The sequence below is a fragment of the Polistes dominula genome, unplaced genomic scaffold (genome assembly GCF_049000335.1).
Source record: "Polistes dominula isolate Pdom_NZ unplaced genomic scaffold, Pdom_raw_medaka contig_28, whole genome shotgun sequence".
NCBI lineage: Eukaryota > Metazoa > Arthropoda > Insecta > Hymenoptera > Vespidae > Polistes > Polistes dominula.
In genome coordinates this window covers 1,670,001-1,689,184 of record NW_028300879.1, presented here as the reverse complement: position 1 = coordinate 1,689,184, position 19,184 = coordinate 1,670,001, and the positions used below count along the sequence as shown (strand labels likewise).

At 30.3% G+C, this 19,184-nt stretch overlaps 1 protein-coding gene across 1 annotated transcript; it reads right to left on the bottom strand.

Moving 5' to 3' along the window:
* Positions 1-6,191: 6,191 nt before the first annotated feature.
* On the bottom strand, positions 6,192-18,507 carry Ino80 (chromatin-remodeling ATPase INO80). Its single transcript, XM_015318560.2, is given in 29 exon segments — positions 6,192-7,228; positions 10,180-10,531; positions 10,609-10,788; positions 10,973-11,085; positions 11,768-11,870; positions 11,958-12,116; positions 12,179-12,251; positions 12,340-12,434; positions 12,508-12,635; positions 12,727-12,982; positions 13,081-13,227; positions 13,314-13,596; positions 13,691-13,797; positions 13,799-13,990; positions 14,115-14,236; positions 14,326-14,466; positions 14,568-14,770; positions 14,865-15,156; positions 15,250-15,337; positions 15,457-15,673; positions 15,769-15,938; positions 16,016-16,174; positions 16,252-16,548; positions 16,626-16,799; positions 16,871-17,079; positions 17,158-17,237; positions 17,320-17,479; positions 17,812-17,981; positions 18,126-18,507. Coding segments are annotated over 27 exon segments (4,968 nt in total). The 5' UTR covers positions 17,454-17,479; positions 17,812-17,981; positions 18,126-18,507; the 3' UTR covers positions 6,192-6,734.
* Between the last annotated feature and the right edge of the window lie 677 nt (positions 18,508-19,184).

Here is a 19,184-nt window from a genome sequence, read left to right as displayed (position 1 = left end):
TTCCGGTCAAGCGGCAGGAAGTACGCTCGGTGCCTCGCCGTCGCTGACGCCGACTTAGCCGACGACGCCGATGTCTTTAGTCCTAGCTAAACAGAGCTATAAAGTTTCTTTTAACGGTGTCCTTTTAATAATTCTTCATCATTCATTCATTCATTTATTCATTCAATCACATCTTAGGATTGATTCATCATTTTTTTTCTTTTTTTTTTTTTGCATTTTCATGCATTTTTAATTCATCATGAAAATATTCGAAGATTACTTTTGGAAGTAATGTTTGGAACAATGTTAAAAGAAAAAAAAAACTGTGATATATATATATATATATATATATATATATATATATATATATATAATATAATATAATTATTTAAATATTATAAAAATTTATTTATATTAAATTTTTAAAATTTTAAATGACCTTAATTTCACGTCAGCAATCGCGAATGTGTTAATATATATATATATATATATATATATATATATATATATATTCATTTAATTATTATAATTAATATAATATAATTATATTAATATAATTTTTATATTAATAATATATTTATATTATAATTTATATTATAATTTATATTATAATTTAAATTAATATTATTTTATATTATAATTTAAATTAATATTATTTTATATTATAATATAATTATATTAATAATTAATATAATTATTATATTATTAATTAATCAATTTTATTATTTAATGTTAGAAATAAAATGCCTATGAAGAAAGCGCGTTAAACGGACAAAATTAGTCCACTGCGATACTTAGTTAATCTCAAGGATCTGAATTTCTAAATAACGCGTACCGTTGTCCGTCCACTAAATTTTACTTAACCTGAATCGAAAGCGTTCCCAACACACAGTAAATTAGTTAAATTCAACCTAAATACGGAAACATTATGTTCTACCTAAGAATTTGTTACGAATTTATTTAGAAATTTTACCTCACAATTACAAACAAGTTTGAAGATTTTCAAGTGATTTATATTCATTCGACTTCGAAATAATCTTCATTTCTAGAAAAAAAAAACACTACGTTCATTTCTAGTCTATTATTCAAATTATATTTGTGATCACGTACATACATTAAAAGTGATTTTTACAATTTTTATTACAAAACAAATGTTTCCTATCTTATTATGAAAGAGAGAGAGAGAGAGAGAGAGAAAAAAAAAAGAAACTAAATCAACGTGATAAAATAAATGTTTACAATCATAAAGAAAAAAAAAAAAAAAAAGAAAAAAAAAGGCAAGAAAATCATATTCACTCACGAATGCGTGAAAACCACAAATATGCGCCGCGTGTGACGGATTCGAACGATACAGGAAGAGAAACATACGGACTGAAAATTTTGGGGAATGGCAAAGCCGTTCATTTTTTAGCACGTAACTTTAGCAACGTAGCGTGACAGAGAACATAGAAAGTATAAGCGTATCTATACACGTATGGCCCTTGTCTACAAGATATACTTATACTTACAAAATGAATATATATAGTAGACATTCATGATACACATACGTTAAGTACAACCATAAGAGATCTACTCCTCGAGTAGAAGGGTCGGAGGTTCACCGTTTCACTTGGCTAATTCCGTTCGCTCACTCGTTCGACTCCGCCGACGTTGCTTCTTTCCCTTCGCACGCCGAAATAAAAGCTTTAATTTCGTCTTGGCCAGCCGCCGTTCGTAATTGGTATAGATACCGACGATGCGAAGCGAACAAGCGACTCGACTCGCACGGCCGATTTCAGTACGGCTCTCTACCGGACGATCGAAGGAAGAGATCGGCCAGACGACGAGGAGGAACATTCTAATTGCCTTCGGAATATATATAATTACTAACTAACTCTTCAAACTCTTCTTCGGTTTCAGTTGAGCGTCAGATTTTTTTCTAAATATCACATACAGTGATCACACATTAGTCTACGATAATTATAAAATGAATTATGATATGACATAAACAAAGATGAAGAGAGAGAGAGAGAGAGAGTTTGATAGAACTCAGAATCGATTGGCAGTTGAACGAAATTATGGAAAGATTTAGGATTAATTAGACGTGTGTGTGTGTGTGTGTGAGAAATAAGTCTATATAGTTATTGCAACATGCGTTTATTTATGGAAGAATGAATGAAGATGAGACATACCTTAAATGATTGTTAAATAATTCAAGAAAATGTATTGGTTTAAAAACACGAAGTATAAGCTTCGAAATCCCCCGTTAGATTGGCTCAATGTACTCTATGAAAGTCGAATTAAAATTCTCTTATTGATTGTTGTTGATATGACTTTCGGAAGAATAAATTTGATTTAATACGAATATTATTTTCATTATACATATGTGTAGCCTTCGGAGAATCGTGTAAACAACAATCGATAGAAGAATTTTAACTGACTTTCATCGAGGACATTGTATCAGCTTACTGTTGGATTTCGAAGAGGACGGTGCGTTTAATTTATATTTCGTGCTTTTAGACTACAATATATATTTCCTTTGATTAATTATCAATTATTTGAGGTATGCGTACAATCTATTAATATTTTTAATTGTTTAAATTAAAATAATACTTGGTTTAATGTGTTCTTGTGATCAATGATGACTTTGAGTTGGAAATTTTCATGTAATAAATTATCAAATTAAAAGTTTTTTTTAAATTTCAGGTGTATATTAATAGGTACATATATATATATATATATATATATATATATATATATATATATATATATATATATATAATTAATATACTTGGAATATTAAAAAATTTTAATTATATTTTATTGTATATTATTTTATTATATAATATTAAAATAAAAATGATGTAAAATGTATTTGTTTAAAATTATATATATATATATATATAATTTATTTATTTTATTTTAAATTATATATATTCTATATATTATTTTATAATTTATTTTTATTATTATATTTATTTATATAAATAACTTATTTATATTATTTATAAGTTTAAACAAATATATTTTGTATCTTACTTTAGGTATTAAATCAATTTTAATAATATGTATTAAATTGATTTTGATACTAAAAAACTTTTGAATAACAGTAAAAAAAAAATGGATAACTAATTGTTAAATATGAATTATAGATAAATATGTTAGATATGAAAAAACCAGGTATTTCCTCTATTATTACAATAATACCAACATGTAGAATTTTATGGTAAAGGACACTGGCCCAATCAGACGACCATGGTCACGGTGGCCACGGTGTACGATTTTAAGAGACACTTATTATATATATGAATCAACTGATTATTTTTCACATAATAATTATACGAGTTTCACGTTCATGTTGCACATAAAGGTTCCGTATATTCTTTTTTTTATTTTTTTTTATTGTGATTGATAATTCCTTAATTAACAATTGATAGAAAAAAAATCTTACAAATGAGTTAACAGTATAAGATAAGAAACAATTAATCATTTTTGGAAAACATATAGAAGATTATATTCCATGATGATAGATAATGATCTCTTCGAATAAAATACCGAGAATCAAGCGATACAGGAAGTCCTTTTCGCAAATCCACAGGTGAATCGTTTGCTACTGAAATGTTCCATCGTGCATTTTTTCATTGGCCAATTCGACCAATTACAAGAAGCAACAATTCTCACCGGTTAAAATGTTAAAAGTGCGATACAATCAGTTAGACTTATTTCTTGAAAAAATTTGTGAGAATTTTATTGATCGATTCTTTCTTTATTATTCTAATCGAATTTTTTAAACGCAATTCAAACACATAAAATTTAATTATTATTATTATTATTATTATTATTATTATTTTTATTGTGTATTTCGTGAAAAGAACAAAATGACTGATGTTACATATTCGCGGCCGAGAAAAATTCACATAGAAAGTTTGTGCACGGCTTATAAATCTCGGCCAATTATACATTCACAAAGAATCGTTCTAAATTTTTATTATACACGTATTTTTAAACCAATAGGTTCTCTTTACTCGTCACGCTTTTAATTTAAGAGCGCGTTACATTGTCTCGCTCGTGTTCTCCGTTAGCCCCCACTACGACTTTCCTTAAAGGAACGTAACGACTTTCTTTTAATATACCAAATACCACGGGTACCAGGATAACGTTCGTTTGTGCAATATCGGCCATTCAAAGTACTTACAAAAATATAATCAAGAAAGAAGAAGGTGGACGACCTTCCCTACAGGCACAACCATGAATATTTCGGAATTAGATCATAATACCTGTAACCGCACTGCACTGTCTAAGCTAATCATTTTTTACCATAAGTACTTAGCCTAAGTGATCTAACTGTTTTTACTCCAAGTATTACTTTGATTTTTTTATCAATATATTGAAATTATTTCGAAGAGAATCAATATTACATGATTGATAAGAAATTGAAAAAAGATTAACCAACAACAATTATTCCATTTCAAACAAACTTCTATTAATTAAAATATGTATAATAATTTTTATTCATTTATACATTAATTAAACGTAATAATCTTGACGTGCTGACAATTTTCAGTTTTCTGTTTTTTTTATTAAAAATAAGAAATAAAAAATGAAAAGATCAAAAAGAGATATTTCAGGATAAGAACGTAAGGTGACTCACCCTGTATAAGTACAAATATTCGAAATGAAAGATGTAAGTGTAGATGATGCTCGAAGTAATTGGCCGAGGATTAAAGTCGGCATATACGTTTATATATACATACGTATATACGTATTCACAAGGTATGGAAGGTAGTAGAGAAAGAAAGAGTGAGAGAAAGAAAAAGAGTGGAGGGAAAGAGGCATTGCACCTGAGAGCAGGTGCGTCGCAAGGTCCCTATATTCTCTCTTTCTCTCTCTCTCTCTCTCTCTCTATCTTTCTTTTCACCGATCTTTTTTCTCTCCTGGAATACCTCTCAACGATCAGTCTGATGTACTGTACACAGGGGACATTAAGCCGATCAAGTACGGCAATTCGATTTCCAAGTTCATATCGGTTTATTGTTTTTTTTTTTTCCTTTCTTTGTTTCCGCCTTCCAAATGCACCCACTACCTTCAACTTTCATCTTTGTCCTTCTTTTCCCCTTTCTCTTCGTTTTCTTATTGCACTTGATGCAATCTTTGACACGGGTTGACCTACGGGAAGGTAAATAGGGATATTGTATTTATATATAATATCTTTACAAATAGATGCATATGTAAATATATATATATATATATACGTGTGTGTATATAATCTCCTTGTTGAATATATATTCTAAACAATTATTTATATAATAATAAAAATTTGTCGAATCTCTTTTTTTTTCTTTTTATTTTTTGTTTCATCAACATTATTGAAATATTTCTAAACTCGTTGGGATAACCAAGAAACTGGTAAAGTGGGGCTAGGAAAAATGTTAGGGTCACCATCAGGCATCAGGCGAAAGACGAAGTCCGGCATACGATCGGCTCGAATCCAATCACGCAGATGACGACGCTGCTTCAGCGGCAGCTGCAACTTCGTACTTGTGCATCGATGAATATTGCCTCCAGCTTTTGGACCTTCGCTGTCACACCAGTGAAGGTACGGATTTGTACTTACTAAGTTCGAGGCCATAGTGAGAATCGATTTACAAAAGTAAAACGAACGCACGTACGTACGCATTGAAATTCTTCGTATCTTTAACTATTGATTATAGAAAATTATTGCTAAAAGACGATCGAGTTATTATTAATCGAAATATACGAAACTAATAATTGAACAATACTGATTTCTAACTATAACAACCACTCTACTACGTAATCCACGTTGATATTTGTTATTACTGTTGTTTAGAAAGCGACTTAATGTGAAAGAAGATTATTACATTTTGTTCCGAAGAAAAAAAAAAGATATATTAGCGATATATATATATATTACGACATGAGAAATCTATTGTCTGACAATTTATTGACTATTACTACTATCGATAAAAGAGAATATTAAAAGCAATGCTTCGTAAATGCATTAATCGTTTAATTTACGATCACTAATAACCTAAATCACTTAGTCTTTTGTAATAAAGAGACAATGAACTTATTCACTGATATGAAATAATCAGCGTAGTTGTTTATTCAATTTTATACCCAATAAATTCTTCGAACAAATATATATATATATATATATATATACGCAGAATTTACGAGAAAGGAAGCAAAAGTTGAAACGTCAACAGATAAAATACGATGTACGATGTACAATCGCGCATACGCGCGAAAGCTATTTCGTTTATTGCTAATATAAATACCTTTCTTTTACAAAGTCGAATTTGCACAGTAATTTCTCGCATAACACGCGTAAAAAATATCGGCCAACCGAGCGACGGAATATTGCTAAAAAGATACTAACGAGTCCAGATCGACGATGAGTGAGTGAATTGAAATAAATGGATAACGAACGTTTCCTTGTCGTTATCCAATTATAACGATTATCATTTCGTTCGCAACCATCACTTTTTTTTTTTCTTTTAATCAATCAAGTATCGTGTTCCTTGTACATTATACCAATGTACATATACACCGTGTATTGTGAACATATAACTTCGGTTACATAAAAGTAGACATACTGCCGAATAACCTCGTATTCATTTCTACAATACGAGAACTTTGAAATTTGGCAAGAATTCTATCCCTGTAACCAATCGAATAATCGATCTTCCAATTGCAGACTTTATCATGTTTAACAACCACATTAAATGAAGATGACACACCAATTTCACTAATAATTAGGAGGACAATCTTCGTGCAGGTGTCTGCTCACATTGTTTCTGTTCTTGTTGTTGTTCTTGATGTTGTACTTGTTTCTTTTGCTGTTGTTGTTGTTGCTGCTGCTGTGTATAAAATCCAAAAGGACGTGGATTTTCAGATGTGGATGAAAAACCCGCTGTTGTACTTGGTACTGCCATAGATTTTGATGAAAGTACGGATGTACCAACAGCTCGTTGCAATGATTTATGTTGAGTTACACTTGAGATTGTTTGATGAGATCGTAGCGGAACGAGGAGAGGACGTTGAACTTTTTTCACATGATGATGTCCACTCGGTATACGATAACCTTGATGTCCTGGACCACTTGGTTTCAATCTAGGTCGGCCTGGACCACGACGAATTGATGAATTTCCACCTCTATTGGATAAAGGACCTAAAGAACCAACAGAGCCTAGAGGCCCTACAGTACTGGGACCATCACCGTCAGTTGATCCGATACACCCTTGTGTTCCTATAACAATAATCGATTTGCAAATATTTATGAAGCATCACGAAGTATTTTACGTGTTTTCTTATAATACCAACAAATAATATTGATCATCTTGGAAAAAAATAAATATATATATATATATATATATATAAGTTTATGTAAATTCTTGAAATACTATCGAGATTGTATTGTGATAATTTGTAGGACTGCTACGTCAGTTTTCTGGAAAGTAGCTCCTTCAAAATATTAGATTACAGATCGATTTATTCACCGAAAAGAAACATTGTAGAACCATTCGGATCGTGCCAAAGCATCTTTTCTCAGCATTCGTAAGGTCCAGAGAGACAAGATATAGTCTGGAATAAAAAGAAAAGATTGAGAAATATAGTGAAGATAGTAGGGGAAGGCGGGTGGAGCGACAGGGTCGAAGGTCAGTAGCCGCACGAGGACATACGAAGAACGTGTCTCGGCTGCCTTCTCCTTCCCTACTTTATTTCTTTTTGTATAGTCCTTTCTTCCTTATTCCCATCCAAATCCTTAAACATTCCATGGCACGTCCCAATCCCATTCAAATTGTTCTCTTCTACATGGAGGACTCTAAAGTAGGCACTCGACGATGGGAAAGAGAACAAAATTGAAGAATCCGTGAATTTTCGATAAAAGCACGGCTCAATGTTATTCTTTGTTCGGATTATGTTAAGTCGATTTAATGGAACGATTTATTATTTAAGGGAAATAAATAACTACGATATTCGTTCTGTCAACATTCGTAGAACTATGAAAAATTAACAACGAAGTAGTTACTATCAGATTAAACAAAGGGAATGAAAAAAGAAAAAAAAAATAAGATGGGAAAGAAGCTTGATCACTGATTGAACGCAGTTAAGATTCCACGGGATAATACTGGAAGGATAGGATAAGGAAGGGTTGAGTCAGCCAGACCGGCGGCATTCCGTGAATCCTCGCGTTCCATTCGCTTTCAACTACGTCGAATCCACCGGCAGCTTCTTTGTGTCCTTCGTTCTATATCTCGCTACGGGAGGATTCCACCCACACATGCTTACATCAAAGTCTTGTGATCCTCTCTTACCAATATAAAGAGATTAATAGATAACAAAATTAGACACCGTCTAATAAAATTTACCAACTAAAATTTTCGTTTTGTACTTGTAATATTTTGTTTGTTTTATTTTTGTACGTAAAATCTAAATCATTATAAAATCCTCTTCTTCATACATTTATACTTACATATGTTTATAACTTCGTTACCAGGTATAGAAAAAATAATAAAATCGAAGTATAGAATAATACGATACGGTAGTACGATATGGCATGGCACGGTACGGTACGATACGATACGGTATGGTACGAGTTGGCGACAAAACGCGACGGAATAATTCGCAAAATCCAATAGCTTTTTCACATTTATTTGCATCACGAAAATACATTTCAATACGAAGGGTTTCATAAATGAAGTAGTCACGATAAGAATGTTCGTGATAACTATTAGAACTTAGAACGCGTCTCAATCGATGATTATTCTTTTGAAGTTTCTTTTAAAACTTTATATTCTTTTGTGTATTATAAAAATTAACATTAAAATATTGATTTGAATAACGATTAATATGACTATCAATCAAAAGCAATTTAAATGATTGGTCAAGTCTAGAATAGTATATTTAAAAGTTAAAGATAGTTAGATAAATAAAACAAAAAAGATAGATAGAGATAAAGAGAAATTAGAAGAGCATCGATCACAGCTGTCGCCTTCGCTCCGCACCTGCTATTGTCCGTTCGCCTTCCAGTCAACGACAAGTGAGAAACCGACCCCTTTCCTTTTCGTGTATGTAGCACGAGCATACGCGCAGCATACCGAATCAACTTCGGTCCACGTGTCGTTACGTGAGATCATTTACCCGTCTTGTTCCTCCTTCGTGTCCTCCGCTCATAACACGATGCACCGAGAACAAAGTCTGCTGACAAATAAGATTGCGTTGATCTCGAATGCATCAACATGTGCTTAGAACATCATCATCCAATCCCTCTCGCAATAATGTGATGATCTTTTTCATTTAAGCACTTCTCATCATTGTTTTTTTTTTGTTTTTTTTTTGTTTTTTTAATCATTTTGCTTGTTTTTTTTTTGTTCTTATATCATTAAAAAACCTTTTCTCCTTGATTTTTTAAATTTAATTTTATCATTATTCACTTATTATATATTACTATTTCAAATGTAATTTCAACAAACAAGTTTATTCTACCTCTGCTGTAAAAATATGAATATAGTTAAGTATTTAAATGGAGCAAGAAAAATACAATCATAGGAATGAGTCATGACACTTTCTCCATAGGGGTAAGAGGAAAATGGACCGATTTCGAGAGGGTACTTTCGGATTTTGCCCTATCGCAAAACACTAAGCGTTCCCCCCTTGGCACTTGTGCGCACATGTGCTCGCGAGGGAATTTCGTTGATCCACACTTCTATTCAAGGGATATATACGCGAATACGGGCCCATGGGCGTATTTCGTCTGTGCATTGCAAAATCCCACGAGAACCTGACCAAGTGTGGAAATAAAGGAAGAGAGAAAAAGAGATGAAAGAAAAAGAGAGACGGAGAGGGAGGGGGAGAGGGAGAAGAAACGAGAAAGAGAAAGGAAGAGGGGGAAAGAGAGAGAGACAGAGAGACAGACAGACAGAAAGAGTGTAAAAGAAAAGGGGACTTAAGCAAAGGGACTGATAGAGTATAAAAGAGTCAGCCAGGGATTAACCCTACATTGAAACGAGGGTGCGTCGTCACGAAAAACGATTTTCACGAAACTATGATTTTATCAAGTGTGTTAAATTGTGTAAATTTATATATGATTATAATGATCTAAATTATTATTTGACGATTTCAAAAAATACATTAACGTCGATAAGCTTTTATAAAATAATGAACTAATCTCATTCTCTAGAACGAATAAAATCTTACCATGCTGCATAGATTGATCGGCCTGAGAAGATAAACTGCCAGTAGTTGCTGATGATGATTGAGACAAAGTGCTTGCAGATTTTGATGAAGATTGAATCATGAAAAGACCTCGGCCTTTTCCGCCAACTGGTCCACCTCTTCGAGAACCCCGTGGTCTTCCTCTTTTACTACTACCACGAACACTTGGTCGTATTCGTCCGCTAACGTTTCCAGTCATAACAAAATTGTGATCAAGATGTGCAGATTTAGCCGATTCTCCAAACTGATTAACGGAAGATTGTCTCGAATCAATGTTCGATCCTATCATAGGACTATCCACATCGACGACTAATCCTTCATTGCTCGTTTCATCCTGTACATTGCAAATTCATTTCGTATATAAACAAGAAATAGATTGAATTTATTTGAAATGAATTTTATTATACGAACCTCTGACTTGATTGGACTAGCAGGAACACTATGATCTTCAGGAATATCGACTTGATGATTATTTTGATAATGTGTTTGTATCGAATTTGCCATTTGTTTGCTATCATTCAAATTAACTTGTGAATTATCACCAATTTTATCGCCATTGGCATCCATTAAGCATTGCCTTTTAGAATCATCCTGCGAAATCAATGACTTTTAAGCAAAATCATTAGGATAAGGATGTAATAAAGATAGGCGCATAATTGCACATAGAAAGGACAAATGAAGGAGAAGATATATACATAAAAAAAAGCGATGAAAGAGAAAGAAAATATAATGGAAAGAAGTACGGGCGATAATAATGTAAGGGTGTCTGTCTCACCTTGACCGGAAGCGCGGTTAACTTCCTCTTCCGCTCCCTCTCCTTGTGGTGCAGGTTCGACTCAAGGCGAGTCTCGTCCACGTGCGGCTTTCTCTCCTCGCTCCGTTGGCTATCTGAAATATACGGATACAAACTTATACGTAAATATGTACCACATTCCGTTACCTCTCTTATTATTATTCGTTATTAAAGAATTAGCATAACCTAACGAGCATAATACTATTGTGAACACCCTTTCATCCGATTTATCCGTTCATTATTTTTCGTTCAACGATCCACGATACATAATATAGAATACATTTCTATTCATATATATGCAGAGTACCCAAAACGGGTTGAAACCAAACTTGTACTACGTATTACTCAAGTCAAATCAAAAATATTGATATATACAGTGAGTTACAGAAGTATTCGTACTCCGCCTCCACTGGAAATGTTAAATGATATTTATTTGTAATGCAAACTTTTCAAATTCTTATATACAGAAGCCTATTTTAAAATTATTAAACTTTCAAATTAATATAAATTAATTTGATATAATATATAATTATATATAAGTTATTATATTAATACAAATATAATTTTACTAAAAAGAATTTGTGTGTGTGTGTGCCTAGATAAGATATAATAAAAATACAATTAATATTTTTGTACAAAATTACTTAGTTAATCTTCCCTTGGAGTACGAATTTTCCTGTTACTCTCTATATATGTATATTAAACGATAACGAAAAAGAAATGATAATGAATATTAAAGCAACAACAAAAATACAAAATTTCTTATTATATGCTTACATTTCGCTTCAATCTCTTCATCATCCAGTAAAAGTGAAACCACCTCTTTTGGTTTTAGAGTATCTGGCTTAAAGTTTCCTCCACTTATTACCATACGTTGTATCTTTAAGAAAACGTACGTTAGAAAAACATATATATATATATATATACAAAACAGTACAATATCAATCCATTAATCTATCAAACACACCTCACTCTTTTCACGTGCCCTTTGTAATATCCTTTCTTCGATAGTACCTTTACAAATTAATCGATAAACAGTAACTTGCTTAGTTTGTCCTAATCTGTGAGCACGATCCATAGCTTGTTGATCTACTGTTGGATTCCAATCACTGTCATAAAATATTACCTGTAATATTATAATGTGTTAATAGAAACGTAGAAAAAAATTATTTACAAAAATTTACATACCGTATCTGCAGCAGTAAGATTAATCCCAAGACCACCAGCTCTAGTACTCAAAAGAAAAACGAATATGTCTGCTCTAAAAATAATAAACGTAAAAAACATTGCTTTTACTTTGAATTAAAAATATTTTCTATACTAACTAAAAAAAATTATTGTTGATTTACCTTTTTTGAAAATCTGCAACCATATCACGACGATCTGAAATTTTGGAAGAACCATCTAATCGCATGAACGTATGCTTCCTATGGTACATGTATTCCTACAAAATTAGTTTTATAAATTAATTATAATTTAGATTAATTAAAAATACCAAAATGGAATGTTCATATTACCTCTAACAGATCAATCATCTTTGTCATTTGAGAATATATAAGAACGCGATGGCCTTGTTCTTTCAATCGTCGAAGAAGACTATCAAGAACAGAAAGCTTTCCTGCATCTGTTACTAAAGTTTGTTTGTCTAAAACATATTATACATTATGTGTGAGAATGTTTATTTAAAAGTTACTATTACTTAAATATAAACAAATATTTTTAATATATATACATGCCTGGTACAATAATATTAGACCATCCATTTATTGGATTACATGCAGATAATCCACCAAGTGGTTCATATGAGAATGTAGATGTTCTGTGTTTTACACGCATATTTAAATTATCTTGTGATTCAGAAAGAGAAATTGCTCTTTCGTAACCAAACCAAAGTAAAGTTTGGCCAAATGGTCCACCACAATCTTCGTGCCTTCTCCATGCACATGCAGCAGAACTATTGCTAACATACAACTTACGAGGATTCGCTTGAACCTATAACATAATAAATACATATAATCAAAATAAGATATTTTATAATCAATATACGCTAACTAGATTTATTTATATTATAGACAAAATATATATCTAACCTTGGGATAATTGTCATGGACAAAAGCAGGGATGGTTGTTTGCTGACAAAATCTAGAAATTGAAGGACGAGGAAGATGAGGATGTTCAGGTAACAATGTTAATTTTGTCTCTTCTCCTTGTTCTGTTTTAGTAGAAGATACTCCTTTCTATAATCAAATAACAGTGATAAAATTACAATATATATTTTGTAGTTTAACAATCGTTAAACTTAATAATATTTAAATGTACTTACTTTTAACATTTGAATAGCAGTTTTTTTACTACTACGTAATATTCTATGAGCAACTGTTTCTGGCATTGAATGAATAGTATGTATAGTATGTGTATATAAACCTTCTCCTTCAAGTATTTTTTCCGTAAAAATAATATCACTAATCGTTTGCGATGATGTGTCAATTTTTCTAGGTAATAATAACATTTGTTCTTTAGGTATTGTTGGTCTATCATCTACATACCAATCATTCCAATATCGTATCATTCTCATCTTTTTTTCCATAATCATTGTTAGACATAATCTATTCATCAATGTATAATAATAATATAATGAATATATTTGTTACTAAACTATTAATCAAAAGTATTATTATTTTAAATTGAAAAATAACATACCTAAATAAAATACCAGTTATAAATATTTTATTTAATTCCATTGGAGATAAATTAATAAATCTACTGAATGAGAAAATATTTCCGTGTAAACCGTTTTGATTTTCCCCCGTGAAGTGAATTGTGAATATATGCGGTAGCAAATATAAATAATTTATTATACAATAAATGATTTTTTGATGGTAAAGCAAGATGTAACAGTCCTTCTGTATACAATAATGCTGGCATTTCAAAAGACTGTGTATTCATAAAAAACGGAGATTTAGCATCTCTACGTTCAAAAAGTTCAGGATGATTACAGACCTAAAACATATTTTAATAAGATTTTCATTTAATTTTTATGATATAAACCTTTTACACACACACACACAAGCCAAAGCGATTAACAGTGAGTCACTTGTATATATACAATTATCAGTGTACCTACTTTACGGAATTGCATGACTAGATTCATTAGATTGGAAGTAAAATTTTTATCATTTGGAGCTGTATCACCGCCACCAACTGTATAATGAAGTAAATCCTCAATACGAATTTTCTTCTTCAATGCTGTATAAATTAGAAATAATATATTATTATAAAGTGGATTTACATAAAATAATATAAAAACTTAAACACACACACACACACACACATACCTGAATAAAGTAATTTCTGACGAGTCGTTAAAGGGCAATATACCATTACTTCTATTTTATCAGATAACTCATTTTCAACATCCTTTTTAATTCTTCGTAACATAAAGGGCTTTAAGATCATGTGTAATCTCGATAAATGTTCTGATTAATAAAAATGTAAAAAAAGAAATTCATTATTAAACATCAATTACAAATATTAATAATCATTAAAAAAGTAATTTGATATTAAGATAACAGCTTACTTTCATCAATTCCAGTTTTATTTTCTGCATGACTTTCGATGTCTTTAGAAAACCATTCGTTAAATTCGTCATGAGAATCAAATAAAGTTGGCATTATAAAATGTAATAAAGCCCATAATTCAGCCATACTATTTTGTATAGGTGTACCACTTAATAATAATCTATTACGACAACTAAAACCAAGTAATAATTTCCACCTCATACTGCAAAAAAATATACATACAGTATAATAAATTGTTAAGTTTTATTCATTTGTTTTATACTTTTTAAACATCTATAATTCACTCTACCACATACCTGCTAGTGCTTTTTATTGCTTGTGCTTCATCTAGAATCATATACTGCCATTTTATTCTATTAAAATACTTATAATCAGTAATAACCAATTGATAACTTGTAATTACTACATGAAATGATGCTTCTTTTGTATGTAAATCTTTAGTATCCCAAAACTGTCTTAAAATTTTACGTTCCTGTGGATTTCCCCAATATGGTACCACTTTAAAAACTGGTACAAATCTTGCCATTTCTTGTTGCCAATTATGCAAAGTAGAAGCCGGTGAAATAATCAAAAATGGACCCCATACAGCTGTAAATTATTATTATTATTAATTTATTTATAAATGAGAGAAAATGTACGATTTTTCACGTTTTTTTTTTTTTTTTTTATATATATACTCACAATATCTTTCAGCAACGTGACACAAAAAAGCTATAGATTGAACAGTTTTACCTAATCCCATTTCATCAGCCAGAATTCCACTGATTCCCTGTAAAAGAAATTTTTTTATTAATTTAGAATTACTTTTAAATGTTTGAGATATACATAAAGAATTAAAACAAAAAAAAATGTTATGACAATATTTGTAAATCTTAACATGAAACAAACCTGATCGTATAAATTGGCTAACCAATTCATTCCTTTCAATTGATAACCTTTAAGATTTCCTTTAAAAATAGTAGGTTGAGGGTGCTCTAAATTTTCAGGTGTATCACTAAGCCGTAATTCTTGGGATGCAGCTGCTGTATCAAATTGTTTTGTTCTAGCTTTTTCACAATCAAATGCCTCAGTAGCATTTTTCTTTGCTTTTTGTTTCATAACTTCACTGTATTTTTAAATTAAAAAAAAAAAATGAATAAATTAAATATATATATATATATTTCTGTTTTTAAAAATAATTATTAAATAATATATATATACCTATCATAGTCATCTATTCCAATAAGTCTAGGATTTTTCTCTTCATCTAATTGATTTAAAATTCTAAGTTGTTCTTCTGGAGAAGCTTTTCCTAATTTCCTTGACATAAAGTGAGCATAAAGTTCAGTTTGGGTAATAAGAAAATTTAATTTTCTTTGTTGACGCTTAGCCTGTTGCACAAAATAAATATTATTAATGATTTCATATTAAAACTAGACTAGACTAATCAATTATATTTATATATCACCTCTATTAGTTCAACATCCATTTTACGTTGTTCTTCTGCTTCTTTTTCTAATCTTCTTCTAGTTTCTCGTTCAACACGATCATATCGTTTCCAATAAGATTGCATTTCCCTTGTCAACCTTTTCGCTCTCCAAATAGTTTCTTTCATATTTTTTTGAGACTGTAAAATAATTCTACATAATATAACAATATAAAAAATAACAAATGTGTGCAACAACAAGATAAATGATATTTTACCTGCATTGCTTTTTGTCTCCAATGTTTCATGCAATGTTGAGCTACTTTTTTACAACTTATTAACATTTCTTTATGATTATTTATTTTTGCTCTTTGCACTTTTCCAAGTTCTTTTTTCGACATCATAATCCAAATTTTTCTTCTTCTAAGTGCCATTACCTCGGGACTTTTATTATTATGCTTTTTTCGTCCTCGTGGACGAGGCTGATGTCGCATTATTGCTTCCAAATCTGCTTCATCCAATTCTTCTTCTTTAGGAATTGTACGATCCCATTCTTCATCCATATAATCACCTTCCTAAATAATTTATAAATTATTATAGAATAAATAATTGAATAGAAGCTAGAACTAAATAATTCATGGATTGTACATACATGATAATTTTCAGATTGTCTATGTCGAGGAATTTTTTCTTTCTTTATTTTCATAACTTTTTTCTCTGGTTTTTTATCTTTCTTCTTTTTGTTACCAACTATTAATTTCTGATGTTCTAAAAATTTATCATAACTGGACAATAAACCGGCACTATAATATTGATATTGTATATTCTGAAATAAAGTAAATGAATTCACTGTCATCAATCAGTATATTATATAATATTACTCATTTCAAATCTTACTTCAGGCTTTTGATAAAAACGTCCTTGATATTTTTTACGCAATATGTGGTATTTAAGCATTTCTTGAAAATCTTCTTCGGTGACAGGATTATCTGTATCAGAACCAGATGCTGAACTTTCTGAATCGCTCAACAATATATCTTGCAACCACCTTCTTTCTTCACCCACATTTGACATATTATACAGTCTTAATTTATTGATTCGTTCTTCTACAAACAACATGTTTTAAATTCAACATCAAATATTAAAATCATAAATTATATAGCAATTGTTTAAATTAAGTATACCTTCTTTCCGTGTCAATACATCATCAAGATAAGCATCTGATCCATCAGATGAATCAGAAGACATTGATTTGTCATCTTCGCTATAATAATAAAAAAGTAATATAGAATAATAAATATAACATTCTTATATTAGGCAGCAATTAAAAAAATATATAATAATACCTAGCATGCTCTTGAAACAAATCATCAATTTGTCTTAAGAATGGCTGAACATTTAAGCTACGTTCTAATCTTTGCAAATGCAAGGGAGCAGCCATTTCAGCTTCTAGCTTCATTGTACTCGTTCTATCTGTCATTACCAATTCGTATAAAATCCAACGTTCTATGATAATAATACAACTTGTTAGAGATAATGAAATATTAATATTTCATACATTTCTTTCATAAAACTAAAACTATATGTGAATACATTTAGAAATTATACTTAGTTAAATAAATACATATATGAGAAATATTGTTAACCATTTATATAACACTAAATAAATTATATTTCTAAATTTGTTGAGAAGCAAGATATAGATAATAAAAATAGTGTGGTAATATAAATATTTTATCTAATTTGTATGCACATATACTTTTCTGTACAAACTCTATACAAATTTATTGTGGTTATTAAAATATATATATATATAAAAATATATATAATATAAGTACTATTGATTATACTGCATCATAGCATTTTTGATAGCCGTAAAAAATATAGATAAGTTGTAGATTCATGTAGCAAAATAAGATTTCTTTTTTTCCGTTTTGCTTTAAGTGAAACAACAATGCGTTTACCCCTTACTGTATTGCCACAATGTTACACGTATTTTAGTAATTTCCTGTAATGGACAGAACATATTAAAAGCGTATAGTTTACGCACATGAGATCGTATATCGCTAATTTCATTATATAAGGCGAATGACATGACGAATCGCATAGATGCGGTTATAATTTTGCGAAATATTCGATAGTTTTGGATCACCTTCTGTTTGGTTAGAAGAGCTTCGTTTATTTCACACGTGATATAGAATCAACAGCAAGGTAATGATTCCCCTTCTTCACATTAAAATTGGATATATTGGTTGAAGGGAAATGCATAATAGAAAGAAGCCTAGAGAACGCAGACATTTGCCGTGCCATAAAACCAGGGCAGGGATAGGGCATATTGTTAGCCACCATTTTTGTTTTCAGTAGATGGCGCTAATTTAATCGACATGTCGGTGATTCTTGAGCCATAGACAAGCTGCAATACAGATTTGGTAAAAATGCCATAGAAGCTTTTACCAAAGTTACATTTTTTATCATTTATCATATACTTTCATATGAAAGTTGATGATCGTTTGCAATATTGATAATATATAATTCTCTTTTATTAAATATACTAGAACTTCACTATGAAACGATCTTTCGAGAAACGTGTGGTATACCTTACCGACCTCTATAGCCATCTTTTTTATACTTGAGCGGCAATACTCTTCATTATCATATTTCAACATCTTTTCTTCTTCAACGTTATAAGCTTTATTAAACTTTATTAATAATATGATTGAAAAGTATTAGAGATATTTCTTTTTTAAATATTGTCTTATTTTTATTGAATTTTCATTATAAAATCATTTTCATTTCATTCCAAACTTTCTGTAGGTTGAATTTCGCGCCAATTTTGTACTACGTATGTTCTATAAGATTAAATATATTTCTTTAATCTTATACGATAAAAAATTATATTTCTTTCCTCATACTTCGTGTAATAAAATAATAATAATGAATAAAATAAATAATATATACACATATATATGCATTATTAAGTAATGGCAAATAAATTAATCTCTTCCAATAGGAAGAAAGCATATTCAGTCATATGGTGCAGTACCAAAGTCGAAAAATAATTAAAGAAAAGTTGTCATCATTTTACATACAATATTCAATTTCATAATAAATAATAATAAAATACATTATTATTTTTCGATTAATTTATCATTATACTTGAATATCAAGATGTAAAGATAGTGTTAATTATAAAGTTAACCGGATGTACGCG